Consider the following 20,002-nt stretch of genomic DNA (forward strand, 5'->3'; position numbering starts at 1 on the left):
GTACGCAGGCCTCTCACTGCTGTGGCCTCTCCCGTTGTGGAACACAGGCTCTGGACGCGCAGGCTCAGCGGCCATGGCTCACGGGTCCAGCTGCTCCACGGCATGTGGGATCTTCCCGGACCGGGGCACGAACCCGTGTCCCCTGCATCGGCAGGCGGACTCTCAACCACTGCACCACAAGGGAAACCCCTAGGGTTTTCTATATATCATATCATGTCTTCCGCAAATAGTGACAGTTTAACTTATTCCTTTCCAATCTGGATGCCTTTTATTTCTTTTCCTTGCCTAACTGGTCTTGATAGGACTTCCAATACTATGTTGAATAAAAGTGGTGAGAGTGGGCATCCTTGTCTTGTTCTTAATCTTAGAGGAAAAGATTACATCTTTTCACCGTTGAGTGTGATGTTAGGTGTGGGCTTGTCATACATGGTCTTTATTAGGTTGAGGTAGTTTCCTCCATACCCACTTTGTTGAGAGTCTTTATCATAAATAAATGTTGAATTTTATCAAATGCTTTTTCTGTGTTTATTGAGAAGATGGCTCTTATTGTAGTTCCTCTCTGTTTCTTTCTTCTCTTTCTCTCTTCCTTTGTGTCTCAAAGGTTTTCTTTAGTGCTATGTTTAGATTCATTTCTCATTTTCTTTTGTGTATTTGCTATAAAGTTTTTGTGTGTGTGGTTACTGTGAGGTTCACATACAGCATCCTATGTAAACTGTAGCCAGTTTTAAGTTGGTGGCAACTTAATTTTGAACACATTCCACAGCTTTATCTTTTTACTACCCCTCCCCGTGTTTTGTACTTTTTTTTTTTTTTTGCGGTACGCGGGCCTCTCACTGTTGTGGCCTCTCCCGTTGCGGAGCACAGGCTCCAGACGCGCAGGCTCAGCAGCCATGGCTCACAGGCCCAGCCGCTCCGCGGCATGTGGGATCCTCCCGGACTGGGGCACGAACCTGTGTCCCCTGCATCGGCAGGCGGACTCTCAACCACTGCACCACCAGGGAAGCCCCATGTTTTGTACTTTTGATGACATCTTTTTGTATGCTTCCCTTAACTAATGATTGTAATTTTACTATTTTGGTCCTTTAATCTTCATGCTTGCTTTATAAGTGATTGATCAACTACCTTTATTATATATCTACCTTTTCTTAGTGAGACTTTCACTTTCATACATTTTCTTATTATTAATTAGTGCTATTTTTTATTCAGCTTAAAGAAGTCCCTTTGATATTTCTTGTAGGGCTGGCTTAGTGTTGATGAATTCCTTTAGCTTTTGTTTATCTTGGAAACTCTTACTCTCTCCTTCAATTCTGAATGATAACCTTGTTAAGACTTCTCGGTTGGACTTTTTTTCTTTTTAGCACTTTGAATATCTCAAGCCACTCTCTTCTGGCCTGTACAGTTTATGCTAAAAAATCTGCTAAGAGCCTTGTGGGCTTTAGTATGTAACGGGTTGTTTTTCTCTTGCTGCTTTTAGGATTCTCTCTTTACCCTTAACTTTTACTATTTTAATTATAATGTGTCTTGGTGTGTGTGTCTCTTTGGGTTCATCTTATTTGGAACTCTATGCTTCCTGGACCTGGATGTCTATTTCTTTCCCCATATTAGGGAAGTTTTCAGCCACTATTTCTTCAAATAATTGTTTTGGCTCTTTCTCTCTTCTCCTTCTGGGATCCCTATAATGCAAATGTTATTTCACTTGATGTTGTTCCAAAGGTCCCTTAAGGTATCTTCACTTTTAAAATTTTCTTCTCATTTTGCTGGCCGGTCTGAGTGATTTTCATTGCTTTGTCTTAAGCTTACTGATTCATTCTGCTATCTCATCCAGTCTGCTGTTGAACACTTCTAGTGTATTTTTCAGTTCAGTTATTACTTCTCTTTGGTACTTTCTTATACTTTCTCTTTGTTGAAGTCCTCACTGTGTTGATTCATTCTTCTTCCAAGTTTGATAAGCAACTTTATGATCGTCATTGAACTCTTTGTCAGGAGACTTCTTATCTCTATTTCATTTATTTCTTTTTCTGAGGTTTTATTTATTCTTTCAATTGGAGCATATTCCTCTGTCTCCTTATTTTGCTTTATTCTCTGTTTGTTTCTATGTATCAGGTGAATCAGCTATCTCTCCCAGTCTTGAAGGAGTGGTCTTATTTAGGACATGTCCTGTGGGTCTCAGAAGCACAATCCTGCTTGGCCACCAGAGCCAAGCATTCAATGGCTGCCTCCCTATGTGGGCTGCGTGTGCCTTCTAGTTTTGGAGTTGCGGTGGTACACTGGTGGGTGGGGCTGTTCCCTAGACTGGCTGCAGTGCCCAGCCAAGGCACAGCCCTAAGGGTGGGGTTCCCAGCAGGGTGGGCCCACTGGCATAATAGATTACAGGGAGAATTCCAAAATGGTGCTTGCCAGCGCTGACATTACAAACTAGCCCAAGATTGCAAAGTGAATCAAAAATTGGCAGATTAGGGCTTCCCTGGTGGTGCACTGGTTGAGAGTCCGCCTGCCGATGCAGGGGACGTGGGTTTTCCTGGGAGTGTTTCAGTCCTGGGAGAGTGTCCCAACTGGTTCCTGCCTCTCCAGCAGACGCTTCGAGATTAGTAAGTAGGACCCCTTCACCTATGATCCATGTGCTTTTCAATTGGTGTTTGTGTCCTGTGGGTCAACTGGTTTTTGGGTCTGTTGGGTCTGCATGTGAGCCCTTTAAGAGTGGGTTTCTGATCCCTGCAGTTCTATAGTTTTCCTGGACATATTCCCCATTGGTTTTCAAAGCCAGGTGTTTTGAGGTCTTGTCTCTCCTGTGTAGGACCTAGCGGTTGGGGTGCCTGATGTGAAGCTCAAATATCCTTCTCCTCAGGGAAAAGATCCATAACCTTGTGATCGCTCCCATTTGTGGATTGCTGTGGCTGGGGTGTGGTTTTTTTCCCTTGCGCAGACTTATCTCTGCCTCTCCTACCTGTCTTGATGCTGACCTTTAACCCTTTGTTGTGGAGACTCTATTCATCCGGTTTTCAGGTCCTTTCTGAGACAATTATTCCATATGTAGTTGTAGATTTGTTGTGTCTGTGGAAGGAGGTGAGTTCAGTATCTTCCTATGCCATCATATTGAACCCTCTCCTAGGACAGCCAATTCTTTATCCTCCCTGAGGTTCTATGTTATGAATCTTACTGGTAAATCTCTCTGAAAACCTAAAAGTTTCAGCTTTCTCTGCTCTTTTAAGTCAGTTGTCACTCCTCAATCTTACAGAATTTATGAACATTTTTATCTGTTGTTATCTCCTCTTCATCCTGGTGGATTTATATGTTATAATTTTATTGCAGCTTAAGGGAGAATCAGAGATAAAAACATGTATTTAATCTGCCAATTCTTTTTTTTTTTTTTGCAGTACGCGGGCCTCTCACTGTTGTGGCCGCTCCCGTTGCAGAGCACAAGCTCCAGACGCACAGGCTCAGCGGCCATGGCCCACGGGCTCAGATGCTCCGTGGCATGCGGGATCCTCCTGGACCGGGGCACGAACCCGCGTCCCCTGCATCGGCAGGCGGACTCTCAACCACTGCGCCACCAGGGAAGCCCTAATCCGCCAATTTTTGATTCACCTTTTTCCTTACATTTATGAAAAGTATTAATTAGGTTATGATTTACCTCTTATGATCTGATGTAGAATTCACCTATATTTCTATAAATTTTGAGGTTTCTTATTAGCTGGGTGCCATTTTTTTTTTTAAATGAAATCTTTTACTTTCTTGTATAGCCTTTAAGTGGTATGTGAGTGGCCATACTTCCTGGCTTATGATCTTTTTGTGGAACTGTAACTGCATTGCTGTGTTTTATTATCAAATGAAATTTACAGTGTTCTGTTCCACAGAATGAAACACAGAAGGATTTCATAGGCACTCATCCAGATGGAGCACAAATCTAAAGTCTACATGCAAACTTCTAAGAAATCACCTTTGCCATCTTATGTGCAGTCCTGTTTCCTGGGCTTCTAGAATTGATTTTGTTAAAAATAATCCCAGATGAAAATCAAAAAGAAGCATCAGTAGTTTCTCAATACTTTCAGTTTTTTAAAACTATCTTAGCAGGAGAGTTTGTGCTGCTTTATGAATTCTAGATGGCTCAGTTTCCTACAGAGTATATTTGTTAATTGTTTAATGAGTAATTAATGTATTATTTCCAGTTTCTTTAGAAATAATATGAGGAATAACTCAACCATCTTTGTATTTTAACATGATCATTAGAAAATTAATATAGTAATATAATTTCAGTCAAGATGAATAAGCTCTAGAGATCTGCTGTACAACATTGTACTTACAGTCAACAATATCATATTGTATACTTTAAAATTTGTTGAAATAGATCTCATGTTAAGTGTTCTTTCCACAATTAAATAGAGTAAGATAAATTTTCAAAAACCACTATCATGTACTCTTACTGTCCAAAGGCATGTCTAATTTTTTAAAAATTGAAGAACTAAAAAATCTTGATAGCAGCTTGAACATACCATCTTTATCAGCAGTGTCTTGAGGCCTGCATTTTAAAGTGAAGATCTTCCGTAGCTTACAGTTAGCTGAGACAATAATTCCATCCAGTGACTGGAAAACTGCTCCTTTGAATATTTCACTGGTAAATGCCACCAGGTCAATGCATAGATTGCACCACTAAAATTAAAAAGGGAAAGAGGAGTAAGTACTATGTAAAATCACATAAATGAAATGCAAAGTCCAGAATTGAGGCAATCGTCTGGATCAACCAGCCCCAAACCAATTTTCCCCTTTAGGCAAATCTATCTGTTTTGACTTCGATTTTCTTAAAAATTGTCTTGATTCTTCCAAAGAAATCATCATGATCTAATCTGTACACTGGTCATCTGGCTAAAGAGTTCCCATTGTGAGACAAGGCTTTGACAACTTAGGGAGGTAACTCTAGATCAGAAGGCAGTATGCTAGTGGGAAGCTAATTGTAGGTGCATTAGACCACTTAAATCTTGAAAATCAAGGATAAGTCGCCAATTGTTCCTTCGAGAGGACGAATTTGATCACAATTAGCCACTTATATTTGTTAAAAAAAAGCACGGATGAAACTGAAATTAGAAGCTGGGTCTAAACTGCAGCCATTGCTGTTTATTCATAACCAATTAACCTATTGTACAGAAATAGATTCTTCTAAAGAATTTGTAATTATGCCAGGTATTTGCCAGTTTTTAAAGTACTCTTGCAGGGACTAATTTCTGCCCATTAAATAATTAGACCCCTCAATACTTCATCAAATAAATTCTCTAAATTGTCTTACTGAGTTAAAGAAAAGGAGCAAATAATCGTTTAGTAAAAAATTATGACATATATAAGACGGCTGGGCAAAAGCAGAAAAAAGGATTTTTGCAGTTAAAAGAAAAGTAGTATTTAAAATTGTCTGTGCTAAATATAGATCAATGGAACAGAATAGAAAGCCCAGAGATAAACCCACACACATATGGTCACCTTATCTTTGATAAAGGAGGCAGGAATGTACAGTGGAGAAAGGACAGCCTCTTCAATAAGTGGTGCTGGGAAAACTGGACAGGTACATGTAAAAGTATGAGATTAGAACACTCCCTAATACCATACACAAAAATAAACTCAAAATGGATTAAAGACCTAAATGTAAGGCCAGAAACTATCAAACTCTTAGAGGAAAACATAGGCAGAACACTCTATGACATAAATCCCAGCAAGATCCTTTTTGACCCACCTCCTAGAGTAATGGAAATAAAAACAAAAATAAACAAATGGGACCTAATGAAACTTCAAAGCTTTTGCACAGCAAAGGAAACCATGAACAAGATGAAAATACAACCCTCAGAATGGGAGAAAATATCTGCAAATGAAGCAACTGACAAAGGATTCATCTCCAAAATTTATAAGCAGTTTATGCACCTCAATAACAAAAAAACAAACACCCCAATCCAAAAATGGGCAAAAGACCTAAACAGACATTTCTCCAAAGAACATATATAGACTGCCAACAAACACATGAAAGAATGCTCAACATCATTAATCATTAGAGAGATGCAAATCAAAACTACAATGAGATATCATCTCACACTCATCAGAATGGCCATCACCAAAAAATCTAGTAACAATAAATGCTGGGGAGGGTGTGGAGAAAAGAGAACAGTCTTGCACTGCTGGTGGGAATGTGAATTGGTGCAGCCACTATGGAGAATAGTACGGAGGTTCTTTGGAAAACTACGAATAGAGCTACCATATGACCCAGCAATCCCACTACTGGGCATATACCCTGAGAAAACCATAATTCAAAAAGAGTCATGTACCAAAATGTTCACTGCAGCTCTATTTACAATAGCCCCGAGATGGAAACAACCTAAGTGTCCATCATCGGATGAATGGATAAAGAAGATGTGGCACATTTATACAATGGAATATTACTCAGCCATAAAAAGAAACGAAATTGAGCTATTTGTAGTGAGGTGGATGGACCTAGAGTCTGTCATACAGAGTGAAGTAAGTCAGAAAGAGAAAGACAAATACCGTATGCTAACACATATATATGGAATCTAAGAAAAAAAAATGTCATGAAGAATCTAGGGGTAAGATGGGGATAAAGACACAGACCTGCTAGAGAATGGACTTGAGAATATGGGGAAGGGGAAGGGTAATCTGTGACAAAGTGAGAGAGTGGCATGGACATATGTACACTACCAAACGTAAAATAGATAGCTAGTGGGAATCAGCCGCATAGCACAGGGAGATCAGCTTGGTGCTTTGTGACCACCTGGATGGGTGGGATAGGGAGGGTGGGAGGGAGAGAGACGCAAGAGGGAGGAGATATGGGAATATATGTATATGTATAACTGATTCACTTTGTTATAAAGCAGAAACTAACACACCATTGTAAAGCAATTATACTCCAATAAAGATGAAAAAATAAATAAAAATAAAATTGTCTCTGCTTTGATTAAAATATTAGGCTCCTCCATTATTTGCTTAGAAGCACAGTTTATATAAGGTCTATTTTATTAACTTATCAAAATTAAAAGATATATTAATTGATAAAGGAAATAATAATGTCATTTTAAAAGTCAAAATCCATTTAGAAGTATTGATTTTAATATGGAGGAGAACCTGAGCTTGTTTCCATAGTAGAAAAGTAAAAGAGATTGCAGTAAATTATTGATTAAATATGTAAAATTATTTTCTTTATATATGTCTCAACAGTAACATTTTATTCCCAGGTGATGAGAATGCTCTAGTCTTTTGGGGAAAAAGGAGTCAGTTGTAATAAAAGGTAGGAGATAGGATTGAGTGTGATGTAACAATGAGACTGGCTTGATCAGCGGAATGGTGTGCTCTGGGGAAGTGTGGGAAGTAATGTGGCATAGGGCAGTGAGGCCAGGTTCTGGAGGAGCTGGAAGATCAAGAAGAGAAACTTGGATCCTAGAGGGTCAAGTGTCACTGTGGTTCTTGAAGGAGAATGTGAGAAAAGTATAGTATTGGAAGTCTGGACTAACCCTGATGCAGGAATGTTTGGGGTGGTAGAGTGGTACTGGGAAGAAGGCTGAGGCAGAGTAGAGACAGACTGAGGCACAGAAGCACCAATTAGTCTCCATCAGTCATTTAAGCATGAAGTGAGGAGGGTCTGGCTTGAAGGCTAGCATAGGAAGTGAAATGTAAGGGACAAATCCAGTATGCATGCCATATGATGAAACACCATGGCTTGGTAAAATTCAGGTTATATGGAGGTACTGGGGTTTCCAGCTATCCAACACTAATTATTAACATTATTATACTAGCGTTATTATTGTTGTTACAAATTTGGGTTCCATTCCTTAAAAACTTAACATTATGCCCCAATTCCAATCTTTCAGCTGGTTTGTCCCATCAGGAATTGCATTCATCCATTCTTCCCCACAGGTGCTAAGTGCTTATCAGGTGTTAGACACGGGCTTAACAAAAGTTTTATACAAAATGTAGCCCTTTGTCACTTTTCCACTCATGCAATCATACTGTCAACTTTTAACCCTTTTTTCTCTCTGTATTTTAAAATAATACCTCTTGATTCATCAATTTTAGACATTATCTGCTGACTTCCTATTATGGTAGATAAGATTTTTAGCTCACTTATACACCTAACTTTCCTGACTCCATCCTCCCTAGATAATTATCTCTCATTCTTTCTCTTTCTCTCTTTTCTTTAAAATTCATATTCTGTGTTTTCCTTATTGTGACTATGGAAATATTGTACACAACTGAGCCAAGTGATGCTCTATGATTACCTTTCCTTTCCTTATGCAACTTCTTTAGATTTCTAGAGTTAATAACTGCTTTTAAATTATCTTTTTTTTTTGAAATAAATATTTTGAGTCTTCCTACATCTAGGAAATGCTTGGAGGTGACATCTGAGTTTCGTTTTGAACAACTAATAAGGGCTTCCATGCCCAGGGAGGTATGGGAATGTGTTGGGCATTTTTTCTCAGGACCCTCCCCCTTTATTCTCTGCTTAGATGAACCCTCCAGCTGGCTGCACCTGAAGACCCAATCAGAATCTGCCAGATCTGCTTGGGAATTGGTGTCGACCTCCTTTGAACAGCGCAAGTCCAGGAAACCAGGCCCTTACCTTCTACACCCATTTTTTTCTCTTTTTTTCCACAGTTTTATTGAGACACAATTGACATCACTGTATAAGTTTAAGGTGTACAAGTATGATGATTTGATTTACATGTATTGTGAAATGATTACCACAATAGATTTAGTTAACATCCATCATCTCATACAGATACAACAGAAAGAAAAAAAACCATTTCTCCTTGTGATGAGAACTCTCAGGATCTACTCTCTTAACAACTTTCCTATATAGCTCATCAGCAGTGTTAACTACAGTCACCATGCTGTACGTTACATCCCTAGTGTTCAGTTATCTTATAACTAGAAGTTTGTACCTTTTGATTACCTTCCTTCAATTCCTGCTCTGCCCTCACCCTTGCCCCCCACTACATCTAGTAACCACAAATCTGATCTCTTTTTCTATGAGTCTGGTGGTTTTTGTTTTGCTTTGTTTTCATTAGAGTCCACATATGAGATCATACAGTACTTATCTTTCTCTATCTGACTTACTTCACTCAGCATAAAATGCCATCAAGGTCTATCCATGTTGTTGCAAATGGTAGGATTTTCTCACTTTTTTATGGCTGAAAAATATTTCATTGTACATATATGCCACAACTTCTTTATCTATTCATCTATAGACGGACACAGGTTGTTTCCATGTCTTGGCTCTTGTAGATAATGCTACAATGAATATGGGGGTGCAGATATCTTTTTGAGTTAGTGCTTTTGTTTCCTTTGACTATGTTCCCAGAAGTGAAGAACTGCTGGATCATTTGGTAGTTCTATTTTTAAGTTTCTGAGGAACCTCCATACTGTTTTCCATAGTGGCTATACCAATTTACAATCCCACCAACAAAGCACAAAGGTTCCCTTTCCTCTGCAATCATACACATTTATTTCTTGTCTTTTTGATGATATCCATTCTAACAGGTATGAGTTATATCTCACTGTGGTTTTAGTTTGCAATTACTTAATGACTAGTGATGTTGAGCATTTTTTCATATACCTGTTGGCTTTTTGTATGTCTTCTTTGGAAGAAGGTCTATTCAGGTCCTTTGTCCATTTTAACTGGATTGTTTTTTTGCTATTGAGTTGTATGAGTTCTTTGTATATTTTTGATATTAACTCCTTATCAGATATATGGCTTGCAAATATTTTTTCCATTTCATAGGTTGTCTTTTCACTTTGTTAATGGTTTCTTTGCTGTGCAGAAGCTTTTCAGTTTGATGTAATCCCAGTTGTTGTTTACTTTTGATTTTGTTGCTTGTGTTGTAGGTGTGATTTATACACCTCTTATATATCCCAGTCAAACTGCTTTTATTCCCTCTGCCTGGACTTCATGCTTCATGGAAAGTATTCAACAAATAATGGTATGCATGTGTGTGTATGAATATACGAAGACACGCATATACATACATGCCTACACAAATACTTTCAATCTTTCATTATATCATCATTTGACAAACACCATAAATGTGTGAGAACTGGTAAGTTATTTAGTGAATCCATCTCTTAGAAGTACGGATGGGAGTAATTCCTGAAAAAGATGGGAATATCTTTCACAAATCTTCCTTGGTTAGAGGAAATAGAAAATTTTTTTTAGTTTAGGGGATAGAATTTTTTTTTGGTTTAGCTGATATTTATAAAGGTTACAATTTTCATAAGCTTCCACAAATAACTCATTATTTATATAAATTCTGTGATAATTTTCTGAAGTTTTAGAAAAGAGTACGAACTCTCTACTATCAACAGGTGGGTTATCTGAATTACAGCTGATCTTTATAAAATATTTTCATTATCCTTGAGGATATCATTCACTCTTAAAATCCCTTTTTTGACATTTTTCTTGATCTCTAATCACTTTATTCCTATGTGCAACTCTAGGCCGTCAGGGAAGAGCTCTTGATCTAAAATATTTATAATTATGGGTCCTTAAGAAATAAGCACAGGAAAGACAGCAATCTTGATAAAGAAGAGACAGTTCTGTTTTGTTTGTTTCTTGGATTGATAAGAGAGTTTATGGTATTTAGTTCCAGCATGGAATTTTACGTGAAACAACTGACTGCCAAAGGGTGAAAGCATTATTCAAAGCATCAGTTTCTAGTTTTTACTGAAATGTTTTGGCCATATGGCTTCATTGTACTGGTGAAACACATGCAGGCACGTGCACACACACACCCCTGCACGCACACACACATTCAAGAGCTTGCAATAACAAGCTCTTGGTTGTCCCAGAACTCTTTTGATTTCCTGTGCCCCTATTCTCTGCCAATACCGTAGGAAAGATCTGAAGACAACTGGATTCATTTTGCCTGTGTGTAAAGAGCCTGAGTCGCTAACAGTACACAGCTCTAGCCAGCATTGCCTTGCTAAAAAGGAATGACAAACAAAAAATTACAATTTCATAACCTAGAAATCCTAAAGTGCATCTTTCCCCAGAATTTTAGAACCTCATTCTGTTTTCATGCTCCTGAAATAACAAAAAACAAGGTTTTAAGACTGTTATTCTTGCTCCTTTTAAAATAATTTTTCACTTTAGCTTTAATTTCTCAAGAGAAAATCTGATTACAATGATTTTATCTATCTTTTTCACCATCATATTGTGTTTATTAAGTGGTGTAAGCAGAGAGACTGCAATAGTAATTTCCACATGGTCAGGGGAAGTAATTACCTATTACTAGTGTATTAAAAGCAATTTCTCCAGGAAAAGTAAATCACCACAAGTCCTTATATGGAGAGAGGGGAGTTGATGACTGGAGGTCGGGGCTGCCAGGGTAGTAGCTCATGGCTGAACCAAGGAAAGGCAAATTCCTTGTAGAAGTGTCATCATTATACATGTTCAGCAATCAATCTCTACCTCCAGTTCCTATCCTCCTCCAGCAAGCTATCTCTTCCTGAAACAGCTGTCCCATCTTTCTCTTGCTAATCCTCAAGTCACCCTTTCACTGTGCCCTTTGAAATTCTTACTACTGAAAAGTACCTATATTCTTTATATTCTTCTAAGGGTCCTACACACCTTACCTTAACTGAAACCTGGCTTTTCTCTGAGATATTACTTCCCCTTCAAGTCTGGAGTTGAAGTTCACTTATGCAGTTCACCTGCGCTTCTACAGCCCCCTATTCTGAGGCCATGGGGCGGGGTGGCACTAGAAGAGAGTTTGCTCTTCTGACTGGGAACCTCTATCTTCTTTGAAGGCTGAGGCATTGCAGAGACAGGCTCTTCCATCCTTTCAGCTTCACATCACGCCCCAGTCACTCCTTCTACCTCCTCAGGTACACAAGCACCATCCTATACACACATTCCTGGAAAATACTGGGACCAGGTTCATCTTACCTTCTGATTCAACACCCTAAAAGTCCCTTAACCTTTTCTTAAAGTCTTCCTCTCCTCTTCACTCCTTAATCCACTCACGTGGCCATATCTTGAGATTTAATTTAATTACCCTGAAATACTTTAAAAATTCTGAATTATATTCTATTCCTTTATCTGTCTGTCAACTCCTTCCAGTTAAACTCTACTGACAACACCTTTTAAATATATTCTTCCGAGGGATGCAAGAGTTTGGGCCCTGGAGCCAAACTGTCTGGATTTGGATTCCAGTTCCACCACTTACTAGTTATATAATCTTTGCAGTTACTTGTCCTCTCTGTGCCTCTCTTTCCTTATTTGTAAAATGGTGATAATAATGACAAATCTCTCATACAGTTGTTAGGATTCAATGTTTAAATACATGTAAGCACTTATAATAGTGCCTAGCATATGGTAAATGCTCAATGTATGTTAACCATATGATCTTTTTGACGTTCATACCGTGAAATTCATAGACTTTGAGGGTACAGCTCAATGAGTTTTCACCACTTCATACATCTGTATACCATACCCTATCAACATATAGAACATTTCGATCACCGCAGACCGATCTTTTGTGCAGCTCTCCTATCAATCTCAGCAGTCATACCGTTTAAGGGCAAGTACTAACTTCTTTCACTTTAGGTTAATTTTGTCTATTCTATTACTTTATATAAATGAAATCACAGTACATGGCTTCTTAGAGTTAGGCTAAGACTTGAGGTTCATCAGTGTTCTTGCATGTACTGGTAGTTCATTCTTGTTTTGCTGAGTAGGAGCTCACTATGAATAGACCACAATTTGTTTGTTCAGTCTTCTGTTGTTGGACACTTGTGTTATTTCAAGATTTCGGCTATCATAAATAAAACTGTTGTGAAATTCAAATTTGTGTACACATATTTTCATTTCCTTGAATAGACACGAAGAAGTGGAACTGTTGGGTCAAAGGGTAAATGTTTAACTTTATGAGAAACTTCCAAAGGTATTTCCAAAGTGGTTATACCATTTTCCTTTACACTAGAAATTTATGAAATTGCTTTACATCTCAACAACATTTAGTATTTCCCATCTCTTTTAATTTAGCCATTCTAGTGAATGAAGTAGTGGTGGTAACTGTGTTTTAAATCTGAATTTCCCTGACTGATGGTATAGAGCTCTTCTTCGTATGCTTATTTAACCAAATGTATAATCTTTGTTTAACTATTTTTGCCTTAAAAAGTTATGTCTTTTTATTATAGAGTTGTAGGATGTAGTCTGAATACAAGTCTTTTGTCAGTTATATGTATTAAGAATATTTTCTCCCAGTTTGTGCCTTGCTTATTCATTTTCTTAATAATATCTTTTTGATGAGAAGTTTTAAATTTTATTGAACCCGATTTTGTCAATTAATTTTTTATTATGGTTAATGCTTTCTGGGTCCTAAGAAATCTCTTAAAGTAGCTCTTTAGTTTTACTATTTACATTTAGGTATATGATTCATCTCAAATTAATTTTTGTGAATGGTATGAAGTATGGGTTGAGGTTCATTTTTCTTTCTTCTATATGAATACTCAGAAGTTCCAGTTCTCAAAAAATTGCTCTGATGCCTTGGTTGAAAATCAACTGACTATACATGTGTGGGTGTATTTCTGAACTTTTTATTGGTATCTATGCCAAGAACATAATGCCTTCATTACTGTAAGCTTAAACCAAGTTTTGAAATCCTGAGGTATAAATTTTACTTTTTGAAAATTGTTTTGGCTATTCTAGGACCTTTGAATTTCTATGTAAATTTCAGAAGTATCTTCTTAATTTCTGAAAAAAAAAAAAAAAAAGAACCTGTTGGGATTCTAACTGGGATTAGATTGAACCAACAGATTTACTGAGAGAGTATTGGCAACTTAACAAATACAGTCTTCTGATTCATAAACAACATTCCCCCATTTATTTAGGTCTTCAATTTCTCTCAGCAATGTTTTATAGCTTTCGCTGTAAAGGTCTAACATATATTTTGTTAAATTTATTCCTGAATATTTAATATTTTTCAAGGTATTGTAAATATTTTTAAGATTTAGAATTTTCAATTGTTTACTGCTACAACTTTGTATAGAAATATATAGAAACAAATGATTTTGGTATACTGCCATTGTATTCTGTGACCTTGATAAACTCAATTACGTTACTAGGTTTTCTTTAGTTTTTGTCGGTTCCCTAGAATTTTCTTTTTTATTAAAACATCTTTATTGGAGTATAATTGCTTTACAATGTTGTGTTAATTTCTGCTGTAAAACAAAGTGAATCAGCTATATGCATACATATAGCTCCATATCCCCTCCCTCTTGTGCCTCCCTCACACCCTCCCTTTCCCACCCCTCTAGGTGGTCACAAAGCATGGAGCTGACATCCCTGTTCTATGCAGCTAATTCCCACTAGCTATCTATTTTACATTTGGTAGTATATATATGTCAATGCTACTCTCTCACTTTGTCCCAGCTTACCCTTCCCCTCCCCATGTCCTCAGCTTACCCTTCCCCTCCCCGTGCATTTTCTATGTCTGCGTCATTATTCCTGTCCTACCCCTAGGTTCATCAGAACCATTTTTTTTTTTTTTAGATTCCATATATAGGTGTTACGATACGGTATTTGTTTTTCTCTTTCTGACTTACTTCACTCTGTATGAGACTCTAGGCCCATTCACCTCACTACAAATAACTCAATTTCGTTTCTTGTAATGGCTAATATTCCACTGTATATATGTACCACATCTTCTTTATCCATTCATCTGTTGATGGATACCTAGGTTGCTTCCATATCCTGGCTATTGTAAATAGTGCTGCAATGATATTGTGGTAGATGACTCTTTTTGAATTATGGTTTTCTCAGGGTATATGCCCAGTAGTGGGATTGCTGGGTCAGATGGTAGTTCTATTTTTAGTTTTTTAAGGAACCTCCATACTGTTCTCCATAGTGGCTGTATCAATTTACATTCCCACCAACAGTTCGAGAGGGTTCCCTTTTCTCCACACCCTCTCCAGCATTTATTGTTTGTAGATTTTTTGATGATGGCCATTCTGACAGGTGTGAGGTGATACCTCATTGTGCTTTTGATTTGCATTTCTCTAATGATTAGTGATGTTGAGCATCTTTTCAAGTGTTTGTTGGCAACCGGTATGTCTTCTTTGGAGAATTGTCAATTTAGGTGTTCAGCCCACTTTTGGATTGGGTTGTGTGTTTTTTGGATATTGAGCTGCATGAGCTGCTTGTATAATTTGGAGATTAATCCTTTGTCAGTTGCAACGTTGGCAAATATTTTCTCCCATTCTGAGGGCTGTCTTTTCATTGTGTTTATGGTTTCCTTTTCTGTACAAAAGCTTTTAAGTTTCATTAGGTCCCATTTGTTTATTTTTATTTCCATTGCTCTAGGAGGGGGGTCAAAAAGGATCTTGCTGTGATTTATGTCATGGAGTGGTCTATGTTTTCCTCTAAGAGTTTTATAGTGTCTGGCCTTACATTTAGGTCTTTAATCTATTTTGAGTTTATTTTTGTGTATGGTGTTAGGAAGTGCTCTAACTTCATTCTTCTACATGTAGCTGTCCAGTTTTCCCAGCACCACTTATTGAAGAGGCTGTCTTTGTTCCATTATGTATTCTTGCCTCCCTTATCAAAGATAAGGTGACCATATGAGCATGGGTTTATCTCTGGGCTTTCAATCCTGTTCCATTGATCTATATTTCTGTTTTTGTGCCAGTACCATAATGGCCTGTAGTTTTCTTTTTTTGGGGGGGACATCTTTGTGTGGTTTTGGTATCAGGGTGATGGTAGCCTGGTAGAATGAGTTTGGGGGTGTTCTTCCCTCTACTCTATTTTGGAAGAGCTTGAGAAGGAAAGATGTTAGCTCTTTTCTAAATTTTGATAGAATTCACTCATGAATCCATCTGGTCCTGGGCTTTTGTTTGTTGGAAGATTTTTAATCACAGTTTCAATACCAGTGTTGTGACTGGTCTGTTTATATTTTCTACTTCTTCCTGGTTCAGTCTCGGAAGGTTGTGGTTTTCTAAGAACTTGTCCATTTCTTCCAGGTTGTCCATTTTATTGGCATATCATTGCTTGTAGTAATCTCTCATGATGCTTTGTATTTCTTCAGTGTTAGTTATTTCTTCTTTTTCATTTCTGATTCTGTTGATTTGAGTCTTCTCCCTTTTTTTCTTGATGAGTTTGGTTAATGGTTTATCAATTTTGTTTATCTTCTCAAAGAACCAGCTTTTACGTTTATTGATCTTTGCTACTGTTTCATTTCTTTTTCATTTATTTCTAATCTGATCTTTATGATTTCTTTCCTTCTGCTAACTTTGGGTTTTTTTTTTTGTTCTTTCTCTCATTGCTTTAGGTGTAAGGTTAGGCTGTTTATCTGACGTTTCTGTTATTTCTTGAGGTAGGACTGTATTGCTATAAACTTCCCTGTTAGAACCGCTTTTGTTGCATCCCATAGGTTTTGGGTTATTGTGTTTTCATTATCATTTGTTCCTAGGCATTTTTTGACTTCCTCTTTGATTTCTTCAGTCATCTCTTGGTTATTTAGTAACATATTGTTTAGCCTCCATGTGTTTGTAGTTTTCAGTTTTTTCCCTGTAATTGATATCTAGTCTCAGAGCACTGTGGTCAGAAAAGATACTTGATACAACTTCAATTTTCTTAAATTTACCAAGGCTTGATTTGTGAACCAAGATATGATCTAACCTGGAGAACGTTCCATGGACAGTTGAGAAGAAAGTGTATTCTGTTGTTTTTGGATGGAATGTCCTATAAATATCAATAAAGTCCATCTTGTTTAATGTGTCATTTAAAGCTTGTGTTTTCTTATTTATTTTCATTTTGGATGATCTGTCCATTGGTGAAAGTGGGGTGTTAAAGTCCCCTACTATGATTGTGTTACTGTCGATTTCCCCTTTTATGGCTGTTAGCATTTGCGTTATGTATTGAGGTGCCCCTATGTTGGGTGCATAAATATTTACAATTGTTGTATCTTCTTCTTGGATTGATCCCTTGATCATTATGTAGTGTCCTTCTTTGTCTCCTGTAATAGTGTTTATTTTAAAGTCTATTTTGCCTGATATGAGAAATGCTACTCCAGCTTTCTTTTGATTTCCATTTGAATGGAATATCTTCTTCCATTCCCTCACTTTCAATCTATATGATTGTGACCCTAGGTCTGAAGTGGGCCCCTTGTAGACAGCACATATATGGGTCTTGTTTTTGTATCCATGCAGCCAGTCTGTGTCTTTTGGTTGGAGCATTTAGTCCATTTACATTTAAGGTAATTATCGATATGTATGTTCCTCTTACCATTTTCTTAATTGTTTTGGGTTTGTTATTTTAGGTCTTTTTCTTCTCTTGTGTTTCCTGCCTAGAGAAGTTCCTTTAGCATTTGTTGTAAAGCTGTTTTGCTGGTGCTGAATTCTCTTAACTTTTGCTCATCTGTAAAGGTTTTAATTTCTCCGTCAAATCTGAATGAGATCCTTGCTGGGCAGAGTAATGTTGGTGGTAGGTTTTTCCCTTTCATCCCTTTAAATATGTCCTGCCACTCCCTTCTGGCTTCCAGAGTTTCTGCTGAACAATCAGCTGTGAACCTTATAGGGATTCCCTTGTATGTTATTTGCTGCTTTTCTCTTGCTGCTTTTAATATTTTTTCTTTGTATTTAATTTTTGATAGTTCGATTAATATGTGTCTTGGTGTGTTTCTCCTTGGATTTATCCTGTGTGGGACTCTCTGCAACTCCTGGACTTGATTATTTCCTTTCCCATGTTAGGGAAGTTTTCAACTATAATCTCTTCAAATATTTTCTCATTCCCTTTCCTTTTCTCTTCTTCTTCTGGGACCCCTACAATTTGAATGTTCGTGCATTTAATGTTGTCCCAGAATTCTCTAAGACTGTCCTCAATTCTTTTCATTCTTTTTTCTTTATTGTGTTCTGCGGCAGTTATTTCCACTATTTTATCTTCCAGGTCACTTATCTGTTGTTCTGCCTCAGTTATTCTGCCATTGATTCCTTCTAGAGAATTTTTAATTTCATTTATTGTGTTGTTCATCATTGCTTGTTTGCTCTTTAGTTCTTCTAGGTCCTTGTTAAACGTTTCTTGCATTTTCTCCATTCTATTTCCAAGATTTTGGATCATGTTTACTACCATTACTCTGAATTCTTTTTCAGGTAGACTGCCTGTTTCCTCTTCATTTGTTTGGTCTGGTGGGTTTTTACCTTGCTCCTTCATCTGCTGCATATTTCTCTGTCTTCTGATTTTGTTTAACTTACTACATTTGGGGTCTCCTTTTCACAGGCTGCAGGTTTGTAGTTCCCATTGTTCTTGGTGTCTGCCCCCGGTGGGTGAGGTTGGTTCAGTGGCTTGTTTAGGCTGCCTGGTGGAGGGGACTGGTGCCTGTGCTCCTATGGGTGGGGCTGTATCTTGTCTCTCTGGTGGGCAGGGCCATGTCTGGTGGTGTGTTTTGCGGTGTCTGTGAACGTATTATGATTTTAGGCAGCCTCTTTGCTAATGGGTGGGGTTTTGTTCCTCTCTTGCTAGTTGTTTGGTAAGGGGCATCCAGCACTGGAGCTTGCTGGCCGTTGGGTGGAGCAGGGTCTTATTGTTGATACGGAGATCTCTGGGAGAGCTCTGGCCGATTTACATTATGTGGGGCCGGGAGGTCTCTGGTGGTCCAATGTCCTAGACTCGGCTCTCCCACCTCGGAGGCTCAAGCCTGACACCCGGCCAGAGCATGAAGACCCTTCTAAAACGAACAGTGCTCACGGTCTTTTCCATCCACAATCCAGAGGGATTCATCCAGCCTAGCGTGCTGCTCTGTATCTTTCAGCTCACTGATCCCAATCCAGTGTTCATGCACACTGCATGCATTTGAGACACTCCAGGGAGAGTCTCTGCATGTCTGAAGTAAGGTCCCGGAGCAACAGCCCACTGTGTGCAGCAGACAGCAGGCAGGACATGGCAGCAGTCCTCTCTAGAATTTTCTACAAGATGATTATGTTGTCTGCAAAGAAAGAAACTTTTATTTCTTCTTTTTCAATCTGTATGTTTTAAAATTTCTCTTTATTATCTTATTGCACTTGCTGGGACCTCTAATGCAATGCTGAATCGAAGCAGTCAGTGTGGATATCTTTGCTTTGTTCCCCAGCTTAGGAGGTAAGTATTGATAGTATTTCACCATTAAGTATGATTTAGTTGTAGGTTTTTTATAGAGGCCTTTTATCAGGCTCAACAAGTTTCCTTCTATTACTAGTTTGATGTGAGTTTTCATTTTAATGGCTAATGAATTTTCATCACATGATTTTTCTACATACATTGAGATGACTTTATGAATTTTTCCCTTTATTTTGTTAATGTGAAAAATTACACTGACTAATTTTCAAGTGTAAGACTAACCCTGAATTCTTGGAATAAACACCACTTAGTCATGATGTTAAGGATCCATGTGTCTATGTTCTTGAGTGATACTGATTTATAGTTCTCTTTTGGGATTTAATATATTTCCTGGTTTTGGTATCAGAATTATGCTGGCCGCATTTTATTAAGTGAATTGAAAAATGTTCCTTCTCCTTTATTATCTGAGAGACAGTATTATTCTTTCCTTAAATGTTTGGTTAGATTTACCCATAAAGCCATCCAAACCTGTATTGTTTTGTGGGAATGTTTTAAATTACAAATTCAGTTTCTAAAAATAGATATAAAGCTACTCAGATTTTCTATTTCTTTTAGTATCAGTTTTAGTAATGTGTCTTTAAAAGAATTTTCCCACTTAATCTAAGTTGTCAAATTTATTAGTATACAGTTGTTCATAACATTCCCTTATTTTCCTTTTTCCTTACATTCATTCTTGATATTGACAATGTGTGTGTGTTCTTTTTTTCTTGATTAGTCTAGGTTTATCACTTACTAAATATTTTCAAAAATCCAAATTTGGTTTCAGTGGTTTTTCTCCATTGCCCATTTTCCATTTCATTGACCTATTCTCTTGATTATTTCTTTCTGCATACTTTAGATGCCTGTAATGCATCTCACAAATTTTAGTATGCT

General features: G+C 37.7%; 1 protein-coding gene across 4 annotated transcripts in view; it reads right to left on the reverse strand.

The window, feature by feature from the left end:
• The window catches only part of CFAP20DC (CFAP20 domain containing), a 274,294-nt gene that overhangs the window by 143,874 nt on the left and 110,418 nt on the right, over positions 1-20,002 (reverse strand). For all 4 annotated transcript variants that reach the window (XM_089919511.1, XM_022572706.3, XM_089919510.1 and 1 more), the window contains exon 6: positions 4,491-4,647. In XM_089919511.1, the coding sequence (XP_089775637.1) occupies positions 4,491-4,647 (157 nt within the window). The remainder of the gene's footprint in view (positions 1-4,490; positions 4,648-20,002) is intronic.

This window comes from Delphinapterus leucas, chromosome 10, assembly GCF_059928025.1.
Source record: "Delphinapterus leucas isolate spDelLeu-1000000601 "Yukka" chromosome 10, BTC_Dleu_Yukka2, whole genome shotgun sequence".
In the NCBI taxonomy this organism is placed as follows: Eukaryota; Metazoa; Chordata; class Mammalia; order Artiodactyla; family Monodontidae; genus Delphinapterus; species Delphinapterus leucas.